Genomic DNA, 25598 nt, shown 5'->3' on the forward strand with positions numbered 1-25598 from the left:
TGCCACTTGCTCACTATGGAATATGGCAAAGATTATATGTTACTTCTTAAGGATAGCTGCTTATTGAAGTATCCTTCATTATAATTAATGAAGGGGACCTGTACTTAGGTGGAAGTGCAGTGTGAAGCCCAGCTGCAGCTTGGCATCTGGGTTTTTTAGCCCTTGGATGACAGGGTTGTAAATACCCTGTCATGTGAAAACTCATAGTCCTTTTCCCCTTTCCTTGTATGCAGGAGGTAGGGAGAACCAGGAGACTGTTGGGTGATTTTTTAAGGAGTGAGTTTGGGTATCTATTCCTGGTTTGTAAAGAGATGGAGACTAAGGGCCCATGCTCTAAGAGGGAGTCGTGTTGTGTGCTTGGTTCCAGTGGGACAAAGACTTCTCTTCCTTCTCTGCTACAAGGACAGGTTGTGGGAGCTGGGATTGTTCAGCCTTGAAAAGAGAAGACTTTGGGGAGACCTAATAGCTGCCTTCCAATACCTGAAAGGAACTTACAGGAAGGCTGGGGAGGGACTTTTTACAAGAGTGTCCACTGATAGGACAAGGGGAAATGGGTTTAAGTTGAAGGAGAACAGATTTAGATTAAATCTTAGGAAGAAATTCTTCAGTACGAGGGTGGTAAGACTTTGGAATAAATTGCCCAGAGAAGTGGTGGATGCCCCCTCTCTGGAGGTGTTCAAGGCCAGGTTGGACAGTGCCTTGAGTAGCCTGGTCTAGTTGAGAGGCGTCCCTGCCCATGACAGGGAGGTTGGATTAGATGATCTCTGAGGTCCCTTCCAGCCTATGCCATTCTATGATTCTATGATTCTCTCTCAGCAAACCTTAACCTAGTGGGGTCTTGGGAAGTAGATCTGCTGGCCCTCGTTCTCAGGCTTAAGCTGTTTATTTACACATGTAGAAAACAATTTTGCTGGAACAGGATGTGCTATTTTGCTATTGAGGGAGTCATGCTGTCTGTCAGCTTGGGAATGCTTCCCTTATTAGCATCTACATGGGAGCTGAACTTTGAAATATCCACGAGCCTCCCACCTTTCCCCTTAAAGGACACAGAGCATGCTGAGCTAAAATGTTATTACTTCTCTTGTACAGTAAGTTAAACAACAACAAAGTTATTAACATTTCCAGCAGCAGGAAACATGTTTGTATTTCGTTCCCCTCGCGGGCTAACGGCTGAGCTGCCTTGCCTCGAAATACTGCTAATTTTTTTTTTGCTGATAGGCCAAGATCTGAAGTGGAAAGTTTCAGCCCAGAAATTAGCAATTCAAAGCATAAGCCTTGCGATCCAGAGACCTCTTGACCTATATGCTGTATTTGCTGCTGTTGTATGTGGTAGAGAGCTGGAAATTCAACATCTGACATTGGAATCTAGCTTCCTTGGCAGGTCTCTAATCTTAGGGGTTACCTTTGGCGATGCAGGTCACCTGCAGTGTGAATTCCCTTGATGTTTGGGAGAATTTGGATCTGGGTTTATATCAGGAAGATTTTAAACAAATGCAGCAGCTGCAAGGTGTGCACGGGTGGCAAGCTGCCGTCTTACTGTTGGCTGGGATGGAGAAGAGATGCTGCAGAAGATGGCGCATGGCCTGTGCACCTGAGCGCTGCCTCTCTGGCCAGCCAGTGTTGCTGCTGCAATGAGTCTGTAAGTAGGAAGGGTGCAGAGATCCCTGAGCAGAGCAGTAACTTGTGTGTTAGAGCTGAAGCAGAACTGGTTGAGCAAAGGCCATTCCAGCTGCCTTTATCAGACTGCCTGGGAAGCAGTGTGGTGAGCCAGGCTCTCCAGTACTGAATTTGTAACAGGTACAGCTCATGTAGGAAGAGGAAAAAGACAACTACTTTGTTTTGAGTACTACCTGATGCCCAAGCATTCAACTGTTGAAATGTAACATCAAGACTTTTGGCTTTCTTATTTTTCAGCTAGAGAATGATTTTCATCATTATGGTCTTCAATGAGGCTAACAGTTGTGACTTGGTTACTAAAGTATTGGAAGCTGTAACACAGCCCTGTGAATCATCTAATGCTTCATTTCTTAAGGTGTACTAAGAGCAGAAGCAAGTGTTGGGTGCTTTTCATGTGGGAGGATACAAAACAGCATCATGTAATGAGGTTGTACCTGATCCTTCTGAGGAAGAGTCTGATCACCTTTGAGCCTGAAGTGAAGACCTCCAGCAAAGACTAGGTGAGACACAGCAGTGGGAAAGGTTCACATCCTTGCTCTCTCTACATTGTGTGGGTGCAGTGCCCCAGTGTCTGCTCCATGGAAACTGTAAGGCTGTTTCTTGCAATGTCCTTCTGTGGAAATTGTCATGTGCTTCTGCTCACATAGGCCTTGATGTTTTTCCTTCTTGCACAGAAATGTGCCTGGAGGATCAACCTCGCTTTAAATCTGGTGGGACTGCCTAACCACATTGCTCCCTAAGTTCTTCAAAGGAGGATTTTTCAACTCCTTTTCAAGAAAAGGCTTGTAGTAGGCTGCAGGGATGGCACTTTTAGTTGCCAAAAACGTAAATCTTTTTTGATTGCTGTTGTCCCTTGGCTGTAGCATGCTGGGTCTCCAGCACCAATAGAGTAGAGTGCAGAGGGTGAACACTGGTGTGGGAGAGGTAAGGCGGATCACAGGTTCAATGCTTGACAGGTGTAGGCAGCAAGTAATAGATAGTTAGCCAGGAAGCATCCAAAAAACATCTACTCTACATGCTGCAGTGCCCAGGCACAGGGCTATACTGAAGCACTAAATTATAAGTACAAGAGTTGGAGCTATTTTGTGTGCCATGGCAGAGGAGCAGAACAGATCAAGAGTATTTCTTCTTGCTTAATTCCTGTAACATCAGGGAATTTGGCAAGGGATCATACGTAGCTGTTGGTTTGCTTGCAGTTGTGCCTCATCGTCTAGTTGTCTGTTTCTCCCACTAACTGTCCTCCTCTGTGCTGGCTGCCATGAAGCTGAGTTATTTCCACATTATCTTGGATTCTTTATATCTGGGCTTTGTCATTGCTATTGCAGAGTGGCAAAGAGCAGCTGAGCCATTGCCATCACACCTGCAATAAAGTTTCTGTGTCAGCAAGTTATAGCACAGGACATGATTGAGGTAGTGTCCTTTGCTGGCACTTAGCTTCCCAGCTCGATCTTGTTCTTTGACTGCTGCTTGGGACAGGCTTTAGTTCCCTTGTGCCATGGCTCTGTGTCCTGATGGACCTTGTCATTGCTGAAAGAGTTCAGGAACCCAGCACTCAGGAGGTGATGCAAGGGCTGTTCTTATATCCATAATTCTGTCAGAGTGCATGGAGACTCACCATGTCCTACACATGGATACCCATAGGACATGGTTTACCATCTTTGTCTCCAGAACTGCACCTGCCTTGTGCATGGGAGACTTATCCTTGGGCAAGATGCAGTAATATCAGAGCTAGTGACCTTCCCAAGTATTGCCTCTGTTCTGCAGTGCTGGTGGAGGAACAAGAGACCAGGCTGGTGCAGAGAGGACCGGAAATGGAAAGCCTCTGTGTGTGTTTTTGGAGGCTGGTTGAACCTGCCTGGCCAAGCACACACCACTGCCATTACACCGCACCGTGCCGCAGAAAAACTGAGGCCTCAGATGGCAGCTGCAATGAGACATCACAGAACCTCATCAGCAAAAGCCATGGATTTCCTAGTCATGTGCGCAATAGCATTCCTCTCATGGAGCTTTGAGGCAAAATAAATTTTCATTCCCTGAGAATTGTATCTCGCTAGACTGAGCTACAGTGTAGAGGTCATTTAGAGGATCAGGGTCAGCTCAGACCCCAAATAGCACAAGCACTGGAGGAATAGGCCACAGTGTTAACCTGCTGTCGAAGACAGAAATCACCCACTGTACCCTGGAGTTGTATAGGTGACTTTGCCCCACGAGGCTGGGGGACTTTGAAGACCCTGGAATTTATAACTATTAATGTGTCCCTGGACACAGTAAAGTGTAGAGGACAGGACCCTGGATTATTGGCATTTAGAGAGCTCAGCACAGGCTTTTCTGCTGGAGAGAGAGAGAGAGAATTATGGCTGTAGAAGATTGCTAAGGGATTAAAAAAATCATAACAGGTTAACCTTTTTTCTAATGTGTGTAATGGAGGGGGGAGAGGCAGTGAAAGTTCAGGCAGGGGAGTGAGGAATATGCAAGTGTGAGAGATGGGCAGCATGTACCAGGGCCTGGGGGCTTTCTTCTCGTCTGGCTGTCCAGTATGATTGCTGGCTGTGCAGGACATGTTGCCTGCTCCTGCCCTGCCAGAACCAGCAAAATTTTCTCAGCTGGTTGAAGTGAGCTGGGTGCAAAGGAGCCAACGACCTTCTTCCGCAGCATTGCTCCATCTGTACCTTAGAAGCAGCCCCATTTCTGCTTGGACATGAGGTCTGGCTGCTGGAGCCAGGTGATAGCTCCTTCTAAAAGTAGGAAAGCAATCACCAAGTTAGGCAGTGGGTTGGACAAGAAACGGCACAGTCCTTCAGCACTGCCTCATGACCCATCACAAGCAGTATTCAAGCATCACTCTTGATTTGCTCATCTGACCTTAGAGGTGCTGAGTCTGGTCTGGGCCTGTATAGTGCTCACAGCTTTTGTACGTTAGGTAGCCCTCCTGCTATGAGCATGTTGGTGCTCAACTCCTTTCACAGTGGCCAAATGTAGAGTTGTGGGATTGTGCTTCGGTCCCAGAAATTCGCCAGATTCAGGTAAATATTGCCTTGCACCGTTTTCTCTGGGCTTTATTTTCTCATGGCTTTTTGTAAAGCTGAGATGATGCTGGCAGTGCAATAAATCACTATTTTAGCTTATTCAGAGTCCAAACCATGAAAAAAGCAGAGTTGTGACCAGAGGTTGCATTTCAGATCTATAGAATAGACAAGAGGCCACTGCTAACTGGCTTTACAGGTCATACGGTTTTAAAAACAGAATAAAAAAGGGAATTTTTTAAACAGGTTGCCCAGAGAGGTGGTGGATGCTCCATCCCTGGAGACGTTCAAGGCCTGGTTGGATGAAGCCCTGAGCAACCTGATCTAGTTGGAGATATCCCTGTTCCTTGCAGGGGGGTTGGACTAGATGACCTTTGAAGGTCCCTTCCAGCCCTAACGATTCTATGATTCTATGATTCTATGATTTTATGACTCAGTGAGTAAAAACTCATAAAAAGGTAGCAGACAGTGTGAGATGTGTGTATGGGGGACTGAGGCTCTAGGCAATTTTTTCTGAACATTAAAGGAAAAAATAACATGTTTGAAAATATTGTCTGTTATGGGGATATGTCTATTATCTCTAAACATAAGTAGTCATGACAGTGAGATCCTCTCTCCCCTCTTCCTTTAAATCTTGGGCATCTCCTGTACTTGAAGACACCCAACCCTTTTAAAAAATGCAACATAATCTGTGGGACTCACACAGGACATCATTACAGCAAATTGTATAACTAAATGCAAAAAAGAGTAGGACGTTTAGATGGAAAAAGATTGCAACATTAGTACAAATATATAAAAAAGAAAACTGCATCCTTTTAGTCTTCAGCCTTCACAAACACAGCATGTCAGGCAGCTGGGAAGCAGGTCAGCTCCTTGAGGAGGTGCAAGCTGACCCAGGGACTCTTACACTGCTTTCAGGTGCTCGTGCCCAGAGTTGTCTCCGTCCCCATGAACATCAGTTTCTGATGCAGCCCCTGGTGATGCAGGAATGGCCCTGTGTCCTCCCACGATGTCCTGAGTGGCACATAACAGACCAGGCACAGCACAGCAACGCTGCCCACCCACTGTCTCAGGTAAGAGCTGGGTCTGGGAGCCTTTCTCATGGCAGTGTTTTGCAGTGGTTGCAAATGTCTGTGGAGCAAACTGGGACCACTGTTCCTGGCAGCAGGGAAAGCTGTTAGCTCCAGCTCCTCATCAGCTTGCACTTAATGACAATGTTATCTCTCCTTGAGCATTTTGGCTGCAAAGTGTTTCCCAAAGCAGAGCAATAGGCAACCTGCGGAGCTGGATTTCAAGCTTCTTTCAAAATAAAGAGAAGCCCCAGTTAACAGCTCTTGTGTATTTGGCTGAGTTTACTTTTTTCCTGGAAACTTGGAAGAACATCAGCTTTTGCTGAAAATGTAGATTTCTAACCTTCCTGGTTGCAGAGAAGAGCTTGGAAATAAGCCCCTGGTGAATACCGTAAGGCAGAGGAGGAGTCTAACCTCTTTCTAATCTGATTGTCTTGAGAAACAGAGAGTGGGTGCTCACACTGCTGGTCTCCCTCCTCCTTCCACCAGGCTCTCTGAGTTGGCAGGCCAGGCGTCTCACCAAATCTGAACAGAGAGGTGAAGGTCTCTGAGATCCCCAAGTAAATGGCAGGGCAGAGTGGAGAAGAACAGAAAGGTGTGCTGGCAACTGCAAAGCTGCCTGTGCTCTGCACTGAGCTGTCACAAGCTAGTTTAGCACCTGGTCCTGAGTCTCCCACGACAGCAAAGCTGGGGAAATGGTGCCTCGGCTCTGCTAGAGCATGACTTCCCCTTTGCTGCCTGTAGCTGTTGGCCCCAGAGTACTTTTCACCTGGCGAAGACTGATGGACGGTGCCAAAGTATTCCTTGGGCACTGGCAGTGTTATTCCCAGGACGAATGAGGTCCCTGCATCTGCCTTTTTTCTTTTTCATCCTGCTTCAAACATGAAGAGCAAAGGCTGAGCCTTGGGCTCCTGCATGCCATGGCAAGCCATCAGCCTGGACCCATCCTGTCCCAGAGAGCTGTAGTCTGCAGGAGGATGGCAGAGCTCTTTCTGGAATGGCTCCAGCATGCAAGGATGAGGCTTGCAGCTGGGGCAGGCTCTTGATAGCTGAGTCAGGGCTTATTGGCCCTGCAGTGGCTGTTAGGTAGCTACTACCAGGCCAGTGCATGGGTGGTTAAAGAATGGCCCAGCAGATGAAGCAAGGAGGGAGAGGGATAGAAAAGGATGAGCAGGCAAATGCCCTTCTGAGCTGCCTGAGCAGTCCAAGCCTCTTCGAGGTGTCAGAGCCCTGTGGGATTTGCTGGGAGAAGGAAAGGGAGTTGGAGCAGGACGCCCTGTGGGATGCACCAACATTGTATCTGCAAGACTCACGGGGAGGATGCATACATCCTCAGCTCAAGTCATATCCACCACAGGTTTTCCCCAGTCCCTGTCTGAGCCTGGCTTTCTGCTGTGTGGACATCAGTGTGTTGGGTGCCATGAACCAGCTGGCTCCTGGCTCCTGCAATGCTAATGACAGACCACCTTGTTCAAAGGGTCTGCTGTGCCCTCCTTCTCACAGGTGTAGGTGTTGCCTCCAAGGAAACAGCCTTCCTCTCTTGTCCTGAAAGCTCCTGGCAGACTGCAGACAACCTATCCTTAGTTGTGCCCTGGCCTTGCTGAAGCCCCGTCTGCAGTCTGGGAGCTGGTCCTGCGTCTGTCGGGTGTGGGAGGTGGTGGGGAGAGGAGACTGGCTGTGCTGGTCCCAGAGAGAGAGAGAGCAGCAGTCAAATGTTCAGACAGGGAAGGAGGGGAAGAGAGAGAGACACAGGGAGCTTTTCATTCCTTCCCTGTAGGTGGAGGAGAGCATGGAAACAATGCTGGGTGGCAGGAGGCGGGAGGGGACACAAGGAGCCAGCTCAGAGCTTTTTGGCAAAAACAAATTATTTGCACCCAGGCCAAGCAGACAGGAACATCTGTGCTGGCACCCAGTGCTGGGCTGGGCCACGCTGAGGGCAAGGAGGGCACCTTTGACTTCTTGGGGGTTAGGTCTCAAGGACCTGACTATTTACCTTCCAAGTAACCAAAACTTGCTGGGACCATTCCCTGGGTAAATCTCTTCCCTCTCAAACACCCCTGTCTGCCTTGCATGTGCTCCAGCATCTGAGGGCATGATCTCTGCTGGTCACCCCATCCCAGCCCACCATCACCTTTGCCATGCCCTTGCAGAGATAGATCTTCCCCAGTGCCTGGAGCAATCCCTCTGCACATGGTCAACTTCTCACAAGGTGACTTCCCACACTGGGGTGCCCTGCAGTGTGCAAATCTCTGCCCCTCTTTGTGCTTTGCGGGCAGTCACAATGGCACCACTGGGGTTAAGGCAGGTTGGAGGCCACTGGAATGCCAGCGGACAAAGCTGGGATTGAGGCTGGCTGGGAGGCACTGCCGCCCCCCTCCAGATTCCTTCGGGGTCAGGTCTCAGAGCAGCCCTGCTCTGCTAAGCACACAGCACTTGCCTGCTTCCTTGACGGGTGCTGCCTGGCAGCACCCGGAGAGATGGGAGGCAATGCCTGCTCCTCCAGCGAAGCTGAGCGGCCCCGCGGCAGATCTGTGGCTAAGCATAGGTAGATGCGCTCGCCAGAGCCTGTGTGAGTGTTCTGCGCGTGAAAATAAAGCTGTTCAAGGGTGGAGGGGGAATTCGGATCCAGGCTGCTGCTGCTGGGCCTCTGAGGAAGGGATGTTTAGGGAATGCTCAGAGGGAAAGCACTGCTTTTTCCCTCTGCTGGCTTGCAGGGGTTTTGTCCTAGGGGAGCAGATGTTCAACACCTGGCCCCTGCGTGGCCACTGCTACAGGCTCATCTACTGGACACGGTCTGTGTGTTGCAGGCTTGGTGGGCTGTGTTGTCTGCAGAGCTGGGAGGGCTGTGTTGTCTGCAGAGCTGGGAGGACTGTGTTGTCTGCAGAGCTGTGCTGCAGTTACACTTTCACCCAGGTAGAGCTGATCCCCTCCTTTGGTATCCCCTGGGATAGAGGGGAGGGCTGGATTTTTCCCTGGCAGTACTGCGGGGCTAACCTACTTCAGTGTCATGAGGATGTGCATATGCAGAGTATTGATTTTTCTACAGGTAAGCAGCAGTTTTATCTTAAGTATTTTATTATTCTTGGCCTCAAGATTCCTGTGAACCCTGTGATGGTTTTCTCTGTTTTCTTGATGCTCCTGGAGTGGGGGGGTGGGGAGGCAGAGAACAACCTGGTGTTACTTGTTTATATAGGAAGCAAACTTAGCACCAGTCTCAGCGATCATTTGATTTCTTTGTGAGAGCTGGTGGGGGTGGAGTGTTGTTTTAGCTGTGTGGTGAAATTCCTTGTCTGGTGGCTTCCTTCTGCCTGTTCTCCTTGGCTTGGCTGGATCTGTCCGCTGGATACCTCTGGGAGCCCTTGGATAGGACAAGTGACAAGTATCTGCACGTTTCCCTTGGAAGAGCTGCTGCTTTACCCCAGAGGCAGCTGCCCTTCTCTGGCAAAGGAGTGGCTGTTGTTATGTGCTGTTTAGAAAGTGCTAATGCAGTTAATTATGGATGATTAATCACCTGGTGATAATTATCACAAATGAAGTTTGATACTAGAGTAGCATTAGATCAAAATACTGCCATTTCCCCAACAAAGTGCATCAATGTCTCACGTGTGGAAATGCAATGTATCCTTGTGTTTTGCACAACAAACTGTTTTTCAGAGAGGAAATCTCACTCACTGAGTCCTATGTGAGAGCTACCAGTCCTACTGGTGTGTGTTACTGTCACCAGCAAGTGCGATGATGTCTTTGCTGCCATCATGAGCAGGAGCAGGATAGAGTGCTTAAAGGCTTATGAGAGGATGCCTTCCCTCATTCATGGAGGATTTGTTGTCCGGGGGATCAGTATCCTATTTTCCAGACTGAGTAGCGCAGTGTAAAGTGTGCTTCCTTCACGTGGCTGGGTTAGGATTTGCTGTCATCTGCTCCATGGCTTCTCAGAGCATCCTTCCTACCACAGCTCATTGTGGAGAGGTGCAGAGGAGAAGCAGTATCTGTGGAGAAGAAGGAGCATCTCAGATTTGCTGTGCAGTCAGGGAATATCCTTGTGCTTCTGTAGAGGAGCAGGTGGCAACTCCCAGTACTGGGGATGGCATAAAGGAGGTTTGCAGGTCCCCATGGCCCCTAGGAACAACAGGACCCATGGTGCTCACCTCTTCTTGAAGCACAGCAGCCCTGTATGGCATGGAAAGAAATGACCATTAGCCCTGCAGGGACTGTAACACACAAGGGCCAGCTCTGATTTTAATACCTAGCAGTGAAATAAGTTCGTTGCTGGATAACTGAGGAGCACAGAGAACCTGCAGAAGAGGAGGTGTGCAGTAAGCCTTTCCTTCAACATTTGCTCACTGGAGCTGGCACTGCATCCTTCCTCCAGGCATGACCACGAGCTTCCCTGGAGCTGCTAACAGACCTCTCCGGGAGAAAGGCAGTCCCTTGAAAGTTGAAAAGCTAGGCAGGGTCAGGACAGAGGGATGTAGGTATCTCCAAGCAAGTGCCATAAGCACTGGGCAGCGATCTCTGGATGCAGCATGGTTCTGTTTCTGCCCAGGTTGAAGTCTTGCAGGATGGTGCAGGACCTTCGTGTGTAACCCCCCAGGCTCCGAGCAGTGCCGCCAGGACCCAGGCCCCTCTGGAGATGAATCTTTGCTGGAACGAGATCAAAAAGAAATCCCACAGCCTTCGGTAAGAGTCCCTGCCTGGAGCAAGCTCTGGGGCTGGCCTGGATTTCTAGCCGTGCCTTGTCAGGAGGTTTTTTAACTTGTTTGCTTCATGAGCCACATGAATTCATGGTGACACTGGCTCATTTTCCCCTATTGTCCACAGACCTCTGACTCTTTCTCCCTGTGCTGAAAAGCATTCCCTCCATTTCCACCCATCCCATCCTCCTCTCCCTGCCCTTCTTCACTCCTGCTTGCTTTCTGCTGCTTTGTCCATCCTCTGTTGCTGCTGTCTCTGCAGCTTGTATCTTTCTGCCCCATGGCCTTTCCACCACTGCGTCTGCACTTGTCCCTTCACTGGGAGCCTTCTCCACTGCGCGGGAGGAACACACCTTCCAGACTGTCAGAGGCTGCAGCTCCACAGCCAGCATGACATGATGATAACTGGGGCATGTTAATTGTTTCCTGCCCTACTGCAAGGCTCCTGAAAGCTGCCCAGTCATGTAAATCTTAAGCCAAGCCCCTGTGCTAGCCAAAGCACAGCCCCAACCCACAGGCAAATGCGGAGTGTCTCTGCTCTGGGCTCCAGGGTGATGAATAGCCTCAGAGTTTCCTTTCCCCAATGCCTCTGTGCTTCCCCACACCTCCACGGTGTCTGTGCTGATGGAACATCATGCACAGTGCATGCTGAGGTGTGCTGCCAGTCACTGGTGGGTCCTGTGGGTGCCCAGCGCTCACCACCCCAGCCTCAGTGCTGTGCCTCCCCTCCCTGGGCAACCTGCTCCTCTTCTGTCTGACCACCATCCTGCTGTCCTTGCTCTCCTGCCAGGGCTCGGCTAGAGGCTTTTTCTGACCACAGTGGGAAGCTGCAGGTGCCTCTCCAGGAAATCATAGACTGGCTTGGACAGAAGGATGAGGAGCTCTCAGCACAGTTGCCTCTACGGGGTGATGTCCTCCTGGTGCAGCAGGAAAAGGAGACGCATGCGGTACGTTCCCTCACACCTCCCCGGCTGCCGTTCACTGCTAAGATGAGCTGCAGGTGGGCAGCCCTGCCTGGAACCCCTGCCTTGTGTCACTGCCCATGCCCACAGCCTGAATGCACCAGTCCTTGCCCGTCTCCATCTCTGCTTCTCGTGGAAGGGCAGAGCCCCAATCCTGTAGCAACTACCCATGGCACATGACAGGTGAAGCCCATCTGGTTTTAGACAATAAATCTGCATTATAGTCTCAAGTCACCTGCAGGTACTGCAGCTGGTAGTGGGCCCCATCACTTCTCTCCTAGTTTCCTCCTTACGTCCTGCCTCTGCAACAGAGGGAATTGTCTCTCGCTGGCCTCTGCTTTTGGGAACCCAGGGCCTGAGGAGGTGGGTTGGTCTAAAGGCAACTCAGTGGTAGGGACATGATTCCTGCAGTAGCACATTATCCCCATATCTGAAGCTGAGTTAAACCCAGACAGATCAGAGTTTCTCGCTTCCCTGATCAAAGCTTTTCCTTCTCATTGCCAGTGGCTGTTGGGCTTTAGTTGTTTTCACTTTGAAAGCAAAACTGTTGCTTACTGTCACTGTTGCTCATCCTTGCTGAAGCTAGCCACTTCCCTGGTGCAGAAATAGCCGATTCAGCAGATAGCACCAGTGGGGGGCTGCAGTTGGAGGGGAGGAGAGGTCATCCTAAACCATCCTGCCTCTGAAGTCTGACCTGGCAGATGTGCTGCTTTGGGGCATCCTGCTGTTCCCTTCGTTGCTCCTTCAGCAGCTGGACCTGTTGCCTAACAGCTGCTGGAAAGACTGTTTGCATGACCATGCTCTCACTGCATGAGTGAGGAGTGTCACCAAGCAGTGCCTGTGAAAGCATCATCAACAAACCAGTTTCTTTTGCACAGCCGTGGCTCAACACACTCTTCTGGGCTTGCCGTTCCACCTCCCCCCACCAGCAAAGCTGCAGTCCAGACCTTTGCAGGAGCCATCTTCTTGCAGGTGGTCATTCCTTCCCCGAACTGCAAAAATATTTCTCTGTTAACTTCTCTCTATGTCTCCAGTGAGATTTGGGCCCTGGAATGAGTAAATCACTGCAGCCCTTGGCGAGGGGGCAGCAGGTGCATGATTCTTCAGCTCAGCCTGCAGTTTCATCTCTGTGCTCTCCTCTCCAGGCTTTCATGGAAGAGGTGAAGTCTCGGGGACCATACATTTACTCTGTACTGGAGTCAGCACAGGCTTTCCTTTCCCAGCATCCATTTGAGGAATTAGAAGAACCAACTTCAGAAAGCAAAGGTCTGTGGAGCTCCCCTTTCCTTTTTCCCACATAGCACAGCACAGCTCTTCCAGGGCTGGACCGGAGAGGATGGAGTTGACCGGAGGGGATGGTTGGAGGTGGTCGGTGTGGCACAAAGCAACACGTCAGTGCTCTGCCTTGTGCCATCATGCACCAGGCTGTTTCCAGTCCTTTGGACAAAGGTCAGACTGGAGTAGGGCGATGCTTCTGTCCTGGGTAAAGGCAGAGGCTGCTGGTGCAGCCCATGACAAGTTGCTCCTCATGAGATAGCATCAGATGTCCTCTGGGGTAGGTTTTTAAAGGACAGCAGGGCTTCTGCCTGTGAGAAGAAACAGACAGAGAGCAGACAGAGGTCTGTGGGCAGGCTGGATACCTAGCAGAGCTGGTGCAGAGATCATCTGCACCATTATCACTTGGTTTCCCTCCTTTTTTCCAATTTTCCCTAGATTTATTTTATTTCCTTTTTCTCTGCCCTCCCTCCATCTCTCGCCCACTCTCTTCTGGGCTGAACTCTCATTTTTACTTTCTGTTCCCCTTCTGCTTTGCCTTCACAGATGTCTCTCCACGGCACCGGATCCAAAACATCAGCCGATTTGTCTGGAAGCAGGCAAACGTGGCCAGTGAGCTGTGGGAGAAGCTCACAGCCCGGTGTGTGGACCAGCACCGTCACATTGAACGGACACTGGAACAGCTGCTAGAGATTAAAGGGGCCATGGAAGAGCTCAGCATGACACTGGACCAGGCTGAAAGTGTGCGCGAAACCTGGGAACCCATTGGGGACCTCTTCATTGACTCCTTGCCAGAGCACATCCAGTCAACCAAGGTACTTCTGGGTCTGAGAAGGCTCCAGCCTTGACCCCAGAGGTGATCAGATGCTGCTTCCCAGGAGGGCAGTGCTACTTCTCTTGACTGCTCAGTCCAATGCAGCCTTGTTACTTGAGGTCTCAGGGGCCAAGTCCTCTCTCCAACAGTCTCCTAGTTTTGTAAAAGTGGATTTGGCCCACGGTGTCCTGAGCACCTTGTCATGGCGCAGACTTTACACCTTGTCATGGCTCAGCATAGATGAGCCGTTGTCCATGTCCCACTTCTCAGGAGATTTGAGTAATCTCCAGCCTGGCTGGTTTGTTTTGTTCTTTTTTTTCACCTCTAAGGTACCCTGTGGGAAGGTTAGTCAGCAGTGTCTTGCCAGCCGTTAGCCCACCCTAGCTTCTAGGGAAGGAATCAGATCCAAATCCTGACCACTCATGTACTTCTTTTCCTTCTTCTCCTGCCTGTGCCTGTTCCCCCGGCACGGGACTCCAGCTGTTCAAAGAGGAGCTCTCCCCCATGAAGGATGGGGTGAAAGTAGTCAATGATCTTGCACACCAGCTTGCCATCTCTGATGTCCACCTGTCCATGGAGAACTCCCGTACCCTGGAGCAGATCAACATGCGCTGGAAGCAGCTGCAGGTGGGAAGAAGTCAGGACTAAGCACTGCAAATAAACTACAGGTGGGAGGACACTGGGGAAGGGCTGTCACTGCTGAGCTTCAGGGACAATAAAGTAAGGCTTGGCATAGCAGGGATAGTATAGCTGGTATTCCTGGAGGAGGGGAGCATCAGTTCAGTGTGAGGAAAGTGGCTGGTAAATCTGTAGAGGTCTTAGGCAGGAAAAGACAATGGAAGGGAACAAAGGATGCTGTCTGAGGAGAATCGGGACCTGATGGCAGGATCCGTACCAGTTGTGGCTTTGTTGATGTCTGTGAAAATATGGATACAGGTGAGCTGGAGATATGGCCTGTGCTGCCTCAGTCTGTGGGAGGAGGTGTAGAGGGTTGAGCAGACCGGGGAATGAAAATAGCAAGGCCAGTGAGGAAGGAAGAGGACCTGTGTGCTGAGGCATGTCTGTGTCCATCCACAAGCCTTTCTGAATGGGGCTTCAATCTGAAATGCCTGATGCGCTGCCATTTAATTTTTCTGTCCCATTCTCCAGGCCTCCATAAATGAACGCCTGAAGCAGCTCCAAGATGCCCACCGGGACTTCGGACCAGGATCCCAGCACTTCCTCTCCTGTACGTGAGCGGATCATTCTGGCTTCCTACCATGAGGCTGCCTCTGCAGAGTGGCTTAGCATGGGCTGTGGCACAGGAGAAAGGGGTGCACAATCCTGTTGCTGAGCCCAGAGCCCCTAGAGCCATGAACGCAGCTAGAAGAGGGCCCAGGTCAGTGCCTGGTGCACGGGAATCAGAGCAGGAGGCATCTCCCAAAGTTAGCGTTGTGCCACCTCACCTCATGGGACCAAGACTGGGATATGAGTGTGGTTCCTCTTCAGAGCGCAGAGCTGTGACACTCACAGCAGCACCTCCCAGATGATACTGGGACTGTGCCAGCCTCAGAGACTGAGTGGGCAGGATGACAGATGGCAGAAAAAGGCAGTCCTGTATATCCCATGTTAGTCATTCAGAGGCCAAAAATGCGTGCATTAAGGAGGTTTTCATTCACGTGGTGAGGCAGAAGGATGCTGTTCCTACAGAGCTGAGCTGCTGCTGGCTGACGGCTCTCAGACTTGCAAAGGATGGGCAGCATGTTGTCCTCCAGAGTCTGGAGTCCCTTCTTAGAAGTGCTGAGCCCTGCAGGGTCTCCAGATGTCAGTGGGGTTTGTTGGCCTGTGTTCCTCTGCACACCATGTCCTCCTATCTGAAAGGAAGAGTGACTTTTCCAGTTGCTGGAATTGATAAGCTCTCTGTGACAGGGGAAAATAGCTGAGGGTTGTAAAAGGGCTTTTTTCCTCTAGATAACAAACAGGGTGGCAGGTAACTGGTATGGGATGCGTTCTCGTTCTCATCTTCCCCAGATACTGCAGCTGGCACAGAGAACATGAGTCATGGGAACAGCAGATGCTGTAGGTGTCCGAGCCTGGCTATAATACGCAGTGCTGTGTGTGTGCCCAAATCCCAGCTGCTATGAGCTCTGCCCACTGGTGACCATAGTGTTGCCTTGGGCATCATCAAAAGCATCAGAAAGTGTCTCTTCCTGAGTTCTGAGCTCAGCTGGGTTCAGAGCCCCTGTCTCAAGAGAGGCAAGATGCCTCTGACAAGACCAGTAGTCTTGTTCCTCTCTTACAGGCAGCATCCACTTGCCTGCTCCAACAGGCCCAGCTGCGGATTTGGGAAGGCACAGCCTCTTCAGAGGCACCGACCTGCTGGCACAGTCCCACCAGAAACAGCATCAACCTAAAGGAGCATTTGGTCTTGATCTGACATCTGTGTCTTTCTCCTTTCAGCCTCTGTCCAGGTCCCCTGGGAGAGAGCCATTTCCCCCAACAAAGTGCCATACTACATCAAGTGAGTGTGCTCCCAACTGCAGCCTGTTATCTTCTTTGGACCAGGGGGAACAGGAATTGGGGGCCAATTAGGAGTGGGGGGCAGTGAGAGGACTGGTCTGAGCACTGACCTCCAGCGAAGTGTGTTATGCCCAACCTGGCAAAGTCAGGCTTTCCCTGCCCGCTGAGATGCCCAAAATGAGGGCAGGGAAAAGCCTCATGGCTGGCTGGAAGGTGTGTGGGGGCATCTCCATGCTGCTGTGGCTGGGGAATGTGCTTGCTGGAGTGCAGCACCCCCAGCATTTGCAGGCACTGACTGGGGGACTCACTCCCAGGGCTGACCAGGTCCTTTTTTTAGTCTCTGATGGCAGCTGCTTAATTCCCGTCTTGACTCTTGGTTTCCTTCTATTTTCCTTCCAGCCACCAGGCCCAGACGACATGCTGGGACCACCCGAAGATGACAGAGTTGTACCAGACGCTGGGTAAGGAGGCTGCCACAAAATCATTTGAGTAGCATCCGCCTTTTCGCAGCGTGAGGTACTATGTCAGATCCCCCACCCCACCTGCTCTCCTGTGTGGCACAGGGCCCCCCAAAGCAATGGGGTGCGACCCCCTGCCAGGTTCTGCCCCTCCTCCTCCTGCACACACTCTTATTCTGCTGGTCGGGCTGGTGTCAGAACTGCCACTGCTGCTTCCTGCCCTGGAGATAAGGATGTTGAGCTGTGGTTCTATTCTTTTCCTGTGTTATTGCAGCGGATTTGAACAACATCAAGTTCTCAGCATATCGGACAGCTATGAAACTACGACGGGTGCAAAAAGCCTTGAGATGTGAGTATGGGAAGTATTTCCCTCCTGCTGGTTTTCCATCGATAAAGGCATTAAACTAGCACAAGCTTTTATCAGCACATCAAAGGCAGGAGCCCACCAGAAACTGGTAGCTGAGGCGAGAAGCACTAGGAAAATGAGCCTGTGGCTGGAAAGCTGAGGAAACCCACCAGTCAAATGTCTGTGTCAGCACCTTTCTTTGCAGGCTTAAGAGTGGAAATGCCTCAAGGGCAGGTGTTAGTCAAAGGTATTTGAGAACAAAGTGGTCCAGCTCAGAGTTACAAAGCTGTGGGATCAGGCAGGGACTCATCCAGGAGCTCCAAGAGAGCCTGGAGAAGCCGTGGATGTAACTGAGAGCAGAAACCAGCCTCGCTGGCAGGGGAAGAGGGGTCTCCACTACATAAAAAGAAGGAAGGGAGCAAATAAGCCTGACTTCTACACTGTTGGTAAAACTAACTCCAGTTAAACCAAGGATTAACAGCCAGGCGAATATGATGAGATAGGAGTTCAACATGATGCATGGCTCTCCATAAGGCAGCTGCTTCTTGGAAACTGCCGAGGAGTTGGGGGAGTCAGTGAGCAGGCAGATGAGAATCTGATATATGCAGCATTCTTGGCTGCTGGAGAGCTTTTGGCAAGTCCTCTTGCCTAAGGCCCTGTCAAAATTAAACAGCGGCACGATGAGGGAAAACCTCCTCCTGAATTAATCATTGATGATGGGGAGGAGATACAGCCAGGTGGCAGTGGGATCCATGGCAGACCTGTGCTCCTTGCAGTCTTGTGAAAGGCCTGGAAGAAGGCAATGAGTGAGGTTGAGAGGAGATTTGGTACTCAGCGGGGTTGAACCCTGGCTGCAGAGTAGTTTCGTGACACTGCAGTGACCAGGCTGTCCCATACCCAGGGACATTCAGGGCTGATGTAGTGCAAATGAGGCAGAGCAGCAGCTAGCTTTCACCGCCCTGCAAAGATGTCCATGCAGCAGCAGCCACAGAAACACCAGGCATGATGAGGAAAAGGGCAGAGAGCAAAGCAGAACCCTTCCGTGTGCTGCTTGTGCATCTTTGGTTGCCCGGCTCTTGCATCTCATGTGCTGCACTGGCTCCTTCTTCCCAGCCCAAAAATGACATGGAAGAACATGAATAAGTACTTCTTATTCAAGACCTCCTTGAGGAGGGCAAGGGGGCTGCCAAGGCAGCTTCCCTACGATGAGAGGTTTGGTGGAGTGAGTGGCCATGTAGAAAAGAGGCAGTGTGGGACATGTCAGAGTCATATGCAGTTATGGGTGGTGTGGACGTGAGGGCAAGTGACAGTCCTCACGACGACAGGGCATGTGAGTTGGTGCAGCTGTCAGCAGCTTTGACAGGAGAAGGGGGGACTTTTCCACAGAGTGAAGGTACAGTGTGGAAATGGCATACGAGCCTCCAGGCACTGAGAACATAAATGGTCTCAGAAATGAAAAGACTTTCAGGAAAGGAAGATTACTGGCTGATAAACACAGTAACACATAAAACCTGCAGCCATAGAAATCTGAAAGCAGGGTAGCCAGGGTAGCTCACACTGTCTTAGCCCTGGTTTGGGTCTGTGCCTCGACACTCACTGCTGGTCAGAGCTGGAGACGGGACTGCTCCACCTCTCGGCAGCTGTTTGTAGGGTCTGTGTGGCTCTGTGCCCCCTTACCTCCCCACACCAGCCCCACAGGGACCCAGCATGTGCAGAGACTGGCTCTGGGCACCTGCAGCTCCACGCAGAGCCTTTCATGGCTAGTGTTTTTGTGGCCATGGCTGGCCACAGCAACAGGGAAGGAAGGTCACACAGAATGATGGCTCAAGTTAACTATAGGTAGAGACGTGGGTATTTTGGAATGGGCTTACGGGCGAGAGAGCAATTCTAGGAGTTGTTGCCCATCCTGCCAGCATCTTCCCCACCACAGTGCAGCTGAGACTGCCCCAGGGCAGGGCTGCGTCTCCTTCCTCTTGGTTCTCACCTCTCCCATTTTCCTCTTTGCCTCTGATCCTTCCACCTGTGCTTTCTGCTCAGTGGACATGGTGACCCTGACCACGGCCTTGGAAATCTTCAATGAGCATGATCTGCAGCCCAGCGACCGGGCAATGGATGTGGTGGAGGTCATACACTGCCTGACTGCCCTCTACGAGAGGCTGGAGGAGGAGCGGGGCATCCTGGTGAATGTGCCACTCTGTGTGGACATGAGCCTCAACTGGCTGCTGAATGTCTTTGACAGGTACCGGCCCCTTCAGTGTCCCTCTGAGCTGAGAGGCTGCCATGCTTGGAAGTAAACCATGCTGCTCTTCCAGTCGGCAGTGCTGCAAAAAGGCCCTGGCTGCTAGCGAGGGGGCTGCCTGGCACGGGCTTGCCTTGCTGACCCCCCGCATAAAAAATCTTCCAAACATTTGCAAACTTGTGCAATATATCGCCTTGCAGTGGCCGCAGCGGGAAGATGAGGGCTCTCTCCTTCAAGACTGGCATTGCATGTCTGTGTGGGACAGAGGTCAAGGAGAAGTTCCAGTGTGAGTCTCACATCTACCTCCCTCCCTGCCTGGTGTGGAGTAACCTGGGGAAAGTGGGAGTGCTTTTATTTCCTGGCGTAGCATTTCTTTGCCCAGAAAGAGCAGAGGCTAATCTGCTTGCATTGTCACCTCTCCCTCCCCAAGCCTACGTTGCCTAAACTAGGAGGCGTTTTTTCAGACTGGTGCTGTGGTGATCTTGCTTGTATGGCGCTTTAAGAAACAGCGCCGAGAAGGCAAACAGGCAGCAGTTATTCAGTGCTTCCTAGAAGGAAAAAAACTTGGGGTGCATGGCTGGGAAGTAGGTTTCAGACAAATTAAAGGAAGCCCCTTTTCTCGCTGTGATTTAACCATGGTACTTTCTGCCATGGGATACTGTGGAGGGGTTAGCATAGGGAGCACCAAAGGGTTAAATAAAGGGATTGATTGGGCAGATGCATAGTGGACAGGCCAGCTGTGGCTCTTAAAGTGATATATGTAACCTCTGTCTCAAGAAGACTCAACTCCTGGTTATTGGGAGCTGTAAGGATACTGGTAAAGGTTGTTTAATCACAGCTCAGTTTTTCCCTCTTATTTGAGCTCCCTGATGAAGACAGGCAATGGGGCCTCTGGTCTGATCTGCACAGTGCTCCCCTGTGCCTGCATTCTTCCTAGTGTGTCAGCTGTGTCTCTAACTGGGCTGTGTGTCCTTCCTTCTGGCAGATCTGTTCAGCCAAGTGGCAAACGCTGGGGGACTCTGTGACCCGCGGCACCTTGGCATTCTGCTCCATGAGGCCATCCAGGTTCCGCGCCAGCTGGGGGAGGTGGCGGCGTTCGGGGGCAGCAATGTGGAGCCCAGCATCCGCAGCTGCTTCCGCTTTGTGAGTCGGGGGCTGTGGCCTGTGCTGTGCCCTTGGCAGCAGCTGTGCCAGGGAGAGGCTTCTGGAGGTGGCAAGGACGTTTCACCCCATCACAGCCAGGTCCCAGCTCTGAGCAGCCCTTTCTTCTCCCCTCCCCAGAGCAATGGGAAGCCTGCCATTGAGGCGTCCCAGTTCCTGGAGTGGGCCAACCTGGAGCCACAGTCCATGGTGTGGCTGGCAGTGCTGCACCGGGTGACCATGGCTGAGCAGGTGAAGCACCAAACCAAGTGCTCCGTTTGCCGGCAGTGCCCCATCAAAGGCTTCAGGTAGGGGTTATGATACGGGACCTTGGCCCCCAAGGGTGGGGGTGTCCTGCAGGAGGGAGCTGAATTTGCTCTATGCTGTTGGGGAAACCTAGAGCTCTGCAGCAGCAGTGTTTCAGGCAGATCAGACAAGGTGCCAGCAGAGGGGAAGGAGCAGGATGCTTTTCTGAGGCGTTCAGCCATCAGCACTGTGGGTTCAGTGGGGTGCAAGAGAAACACAGACCACTTCTATCTCCTGCTGAGCTCTCCTTGGGCTTCAAAATGATGCACTTTTGCTGACTCTCACTGCCTCCATATGGCCTCGTGATCTTCCCAGGTATCGGAGCCTGAAGCAGTTCAATGTGGATATCTGCCAGACTTGCTTCCTCACCGGACGAGCCAGCAAGGGCAGCAAGCTGCACTACCCCATCATGGAGTACTATACTCCGGTACAGAACTGGGCTGGGCTGGGAGGGTCTTGGCTGAGAACACATCCTCATTGATGGCAGCAGCCTTGTGATTCTTAGGCTGATACAGCCCCAGAAGTTAATGTCTTGTGTGTTTTTGTTCCTCTCCACACGCTGGAGGTTGCCTGTGTCACTGCTATTCTGGGGCTCGTGGTGAGCAGGGTGCATGGCATGCACTGATGCCCAGCCATGTTAGGCCCCATGACAGGCTGGCAGATCTGCTGTGTGCCCTCCTCACTTTCTCAGTTGTGTCTGCCTCTTCCCACATGGAGCTTGTGCCCAGCCTTGAAGGGTCTTCTCTGCTGTGGCTGCTGACCTGTGGCCCCGCATTTTTCATTAAGCAGCACCTTGGTAATGTTTGTGTCTCTGCAGACCACATCCAGTGAGAACATGAGAGACTTTGCCACAACGCTGAAGAACAAGTTTCGGACCAAGCAGTACTTCAGCAAGCACCCGCAGAGAGGTTACCTGCCTGTCCAGTCCGTACTCGAGGCTGACTTCTCCGAGACGTGAGTTGGCTGGGCCCTGGGCTGTGCCTTTCAACCCTGCCTGATATGTGGGCTCCACAGATGGCAGCAGCATCTCAGCTTCAAGACAGGGATCCTGTGGGAGGGCTGGAATGGGCACTTGCTCTGGGGGTGATATGGTACCTAGTTCTGGGAGGAGCAGAGATTTCAGTCTCCCTCTCCCACCTGTCCCTGGCTCTTCCCAGCCCAGTTGAGACCAGGGCAGCCTCTCTAAGCCCTAGCTTTGAGTGAGGACTGCCAAGCCTTGCTGACCAGTGTGCATCTCTTCCAGACCAGCCTCCTCCCCGATGTTACCACACGCCGACACCCACTCCCGGATCGAGCACTTTGCCAGCAGGTATCTGAGCACTGCTGTCACACCAGGGCACGGAGCATGACTCCAGTGGGTGTGAAGGGGTTTCGGGGCAGACTCATGGTGAGCTCCTGCTGCCTGCAGCCCCCTCCATGCCATCCAGGATGCTGCCTGGCAGGCAGAGGCTGGCTGCAGTGGCTCAGGGTGCAGTGCAATTTGAAAGAGGCAGCTGTGGGGCCAGGCAAACCTGCCTGCATCACTTTGCTCCTGCCTGGGAGGTGACTGATGCCACACAAATTGGCAGCAAACACCATACATTTGACAGCAGATGTCTTAGTGAAGAAGCAGCCTCCATGTACCCTCCTGCTCATCCCAATATGAGCTGCTGGTTGGATTCTCAGCAGGCAGATCCCTCAATGTCTTGCTCTCTGCCAGTGCACTCACCAGTGCTGCTTGCATGCTTCCCATTGCTGCTGCCTTGTGGTTTGTAATGTCTCTACCCTCACCATGGGTCCAGGCAGAGTGGGAACTGGAGGAGCACAGGGAGTCAGTAGCTCAGGCCCTAAGGTGGAGCTGGTACGCTTTCACCTCTTTTGCTTATGTGAGAGGAGGGCTGAGCCAGCTGCATGGCAGCAGCCCTCCATTCTAGGGACTGTCACCCCAGAGCAGCAGTGTCTTCTGCTTTCTAAAAAGGCAAAACTCTCTAGAGCCTGTAAAGAGAGGCAGACTGGTGCAGGGAGACCCTGCCAGAGAGGGAACTTGCAGGGACTGCCGTAAGTAGGGTGCATTGAGCAGACATTCAGGGTGTCTCTGACCATATCTCAACCTGTTTCTCCTTCCTCCAGGCTTGCACAGATGGAAAGCCAGAACTGTTCCTTCTTCAATGACAGCCTGTCCCCTGATGATAGCCTGTGAGTTCTGCCTCCTTTCCCTCCTCCTCACCTCCTGCTAAGTCAGGGCTCCTGTGTCTCCATCCCTGCCTAGCCAGGGCATAGAAACACTCTCCTTCCCAGCTCCTTTGAGTCTGAGACTCTTGGGCACCCCCAGCTACCCAGAGCTGCTGAGCCACTTCTGAGCTCTAGACCCGGAGCAGCCAAAACAAGCTCCCATACAAAACCACCTCCCTCCAGGCTGTCCTTCCCCAAGGGCACACAAATCCCACCAGACTGATGTTCCTCGCTAAGGTGTTTCTCCACCTGCTGCAACAGGGATGAGGACCAGTATCTGCTGCGCCATTCCAGCCCCATCACTGACAGAGAGCCTGGGGGCAGCCAGCAGGTTCCGGGAATCCTCAACATGGATGACAGGGGAGAGCTGGAGCAAATCCTGGCCCACTTAGAAGATGAAAACAGGTAGGAGAATGGGCAATTCTGAAAGTGGGGCTTATAGCCTCAGGGGAAGGGGCTGGAGAAACCTGGCAAAGGTCAGAGTGATAGGGTATAGCTGTTGGGGCTGGAGGTGGGGTTCAGAGGAACTGAGTAGGCTGGTTTGGAGGGTGTCTAGGCTGAGCCCTAAAACCTTCATGGAAGCACTCAGTGAGGATGTGTTCTCCATGGAAGGGAGAAAACTCTGTTACTCAAAGTGTTCCTGCCCTCATCTCCAGAACGTGTTCCCCTCCTGAACGCCAAACTGATTGAAGTGAGCCCAGGGCACTGCTGTCTCTCTTGGCCCTGAGCCCCTTGCAAACAGTGGTGGTGTTGCTCTGGACCACATGAGGTGAGGCTCTAGGCAGGGCAGATCAGCTCAGGAAGAGGTGATGCTTTCCCTCCCCTTGTTCTCAGCCTCTTGGGAAGCAGTTACATGTCTTTTTGTAAACTGCCCCAGTAGGGTAGAGCTGCAGGCAGGCCACCCCTGCAGGGACGAAGTCCAGGAGCATGCTGGTCCTCAAGCTTCACATGTGGCAAAGCCTCCAAGGGTGCTTTGCCTCTGAGTCATGGGCCATCCCCAGTGCACAGCTATTGAGTGTTTCCAGCAGTCTCTAGAAAGGAGAGCAGTGATGCTGACCTAGGCTATCTTGCAGGATCCTCCAGGGAGAGCTGAAACGTTTGAAATGGCAGCATGATGAGGCAGTGGAGTCTCCAACCTTGGCTACAGGCTCCCCTGAATCAGTGCAAGACCCACGTAACGATGAGCTCCTGGCAGAAGCACGAATCCTCCGGCAGCACAAGAGTCGCCTGGAGACCCGCATGCAGATCCTGGAGGATCATAACAAGCAGCTGGAGTCTCAGTTGCACCGGCTGAGGGAGCTACTACTACAGGTACTTGCAGAGTAAGGATCTGGGGAAGCTCATCCTTGGGGTGGGCTTTGCCATAACAGAGATGGGGCAGTAGCAGAAAGGGACAGTCAGAATGGGGGGAGGACAAGGACAGAGGGCTGTGACAACCCCTCTTCTCTCTCCAGCCTCCGACAGAGTCAGATGGCAATGGTTCAGCAGCCTCTTCCTTGGCTTCATCTCCACATCAGTCTGAAGGCAGCCAGGCAAAGGAGAAAGAGCACAACACCCCTGACACTGAAGCTGCAGGTGAGGATTGGAGTTGAGCTGAGGTCTCGGCTCTGCTCCCTTGGTTCATTGCTGCAGGAAGCTGCCTGTGCCCTGTCGTCCTGCAGAGATGCTGGCCAGTGAGGGAGATGTCCAGAGAGACTGCTCACCTCTCCCTGCCCTCTTTCCCACTGCAGATGAGGTGGACGCCAAAACCCAGGAAGTCAGCATGTGCCTGGAAGACATCATGGGGAAGCTGCGGAGCGCCTTCCCCAACTCTCGAGGTACTCGAGTGAAATCCCCCTCTTTGGCCTCTTACTGCTCCCTGAGATGAGGTTTTCCCCACAGAGCCCTGCCCTGATCCCAGCTTCCCTGCAACGGCCAATCCCCCCCAGTGCCTACAGCCAAGAGCTATGCTGCCACAGTGCTGCTGGGACTGGTGCGTGGCCTGGGCACAGAGAGGATGGGGCAGAGGTTTCACACCTGCAAGGAGAGGAGATCAGAGCTGCCAAGAGTACGGACCAACTAGATTTCCCAAGACGAGCTGCAAGGCAGCCTCCTGCCCGGCTCGGGACCCCACACTCCGGGGCTCCTCACTGCGAAGATGGACAGACCTGCCAACATCGAGTTTGCAGCGATCACCTTGAGCCACCTTTTTGCTTCATCCCTGTCCAGACCTCTCTCCAGGAGAGATGGAAGGAATGGTGCGAGCTCTCCTCACTGCTTGTGGACGGCTTTTTCCGGCAGGGATCGGAACTTGGGGGTGTGTGTGTGGATGGTGCTCCACTCGCCCAGTGGGTTTTGGTGTTGGTCTTTCTGCGGCCCCTCTGTGCTCCAGCCCAGCAGCAGCACTCAGTCCCTTGCCCATGCTGCCCACGTGCATGCTGGGGGAGATATTGCTTGGTGCCAGCACTAACACGAGGTGGAGGAGAGCTTACTTCTCTGCCCACACAGACCCTTGCCCACTTTCTGCCATCCCTGAGCTGGATCCTCCTGGCTCTGCAGCTGCCCCGTTCTAACCAGGTGGCTCCAGGTCCTATTTTCCTGACGTCTCTATTTCTCTTTCAGGTATGACCTCCCTTATGTAACACCTCCTGTCAGCCAGAGGCTTTTCCTAACCAGCTACCTGGCTGCTTTTTTCCCCTCTTCTCTCCCTGCCATGCTCCCTTTGCTGTGGCAGACCTCGCACAGACTCCTTCCAAGCCAGTTGTGCAGGATGCTTGCCAACTCCAGAAGATCTCAGGGGAACATAGATCGTGCAGGAGCAGGACTGTGGGCTCCCCAGGAGGCTGGCTTGGTCACTCGACCACCTTGTCCAAGCTTGGTTGGAAAGGTGCAGAAGAAATAACTGAAG

At 52.1% G+C, this 25598-nt stretch overlaps 1 protein-coding gene across 3 annotated transcripts; it reads left to right on the forward strand.

Annotated features, from left to right (window-relative positions):
* Positions 1 to 5665: 5665 nt before the first annotated feature.
* DRP2 (dystrophin related protein 2) lies at positions 5666 to 25332 on the forward strand. 3 transcript variants are annotated; one of them, XM_086619440.1, is made up of 23 exons: positions 5666 to 5773; positions 10314 to 10447; positions 11252 to 11408; positions 12569 to 12689; positions 13245 to 13513; positions 13993 to 14139; positions 14662 to 14740; positions 15952 to 16012; positions 16411 to 16472; positions 16744 to 16818; positions 18853 to 19054; positions 19255 to 19340; positions 20040 to 20197; positions 20336 to 20502; positions 20816 to 20927; positions 21318 to 21454; positions 21744 to 21809; positions 22610 to 22675; positions 22973 to 23116; positions 23785 to 24022; positions 24166 to 24286; positions 24442 to 24528; positions 25313 to 25332. In XM_086619440.1, the coding sequence occupies exons 1-23, from the start codon at positions 5666 to 5668 to the stop codon at positions 25330 to 25332; spliced, it is 2817 nt and encodes a 938-aa protein (XP_086475566.1). The 3 variants fall into 3 exon arrangements, with proteins under 3 accessions (XP_086475566.1, XP_086475564.1, XP_009975574.2); XM_086619438.1 differs by lacking the exon at positions 25313 to 25332 and having other exon boundaries at positions 22949 to 23116; positions 24442 to 24578; XM_009977272.2 differs by lacking the exon at positions 25313 to 25332 and having other exon boundaries at positions 24442 to 24578.
* The last annotated feature ends 266 nt before the right edge of the window (positions 25333 to 25598 follow it).

Source organism: Tauraco erythrolophus, chromosome 13 (assembly GCF_009769465.1).
Source record: "Tauraco erythrolophus isolate bTauEry1 chromosome 13, bTauEry1.pri, whole genome shotgun sequence".
In the NCBI taxonomy this organism is placed as follows: Eukaryota; Metazoa; Chordata; class Aves; order Musophagiformes; family Musophagidae; genus Tauraco; species Tauraco erythrolophus.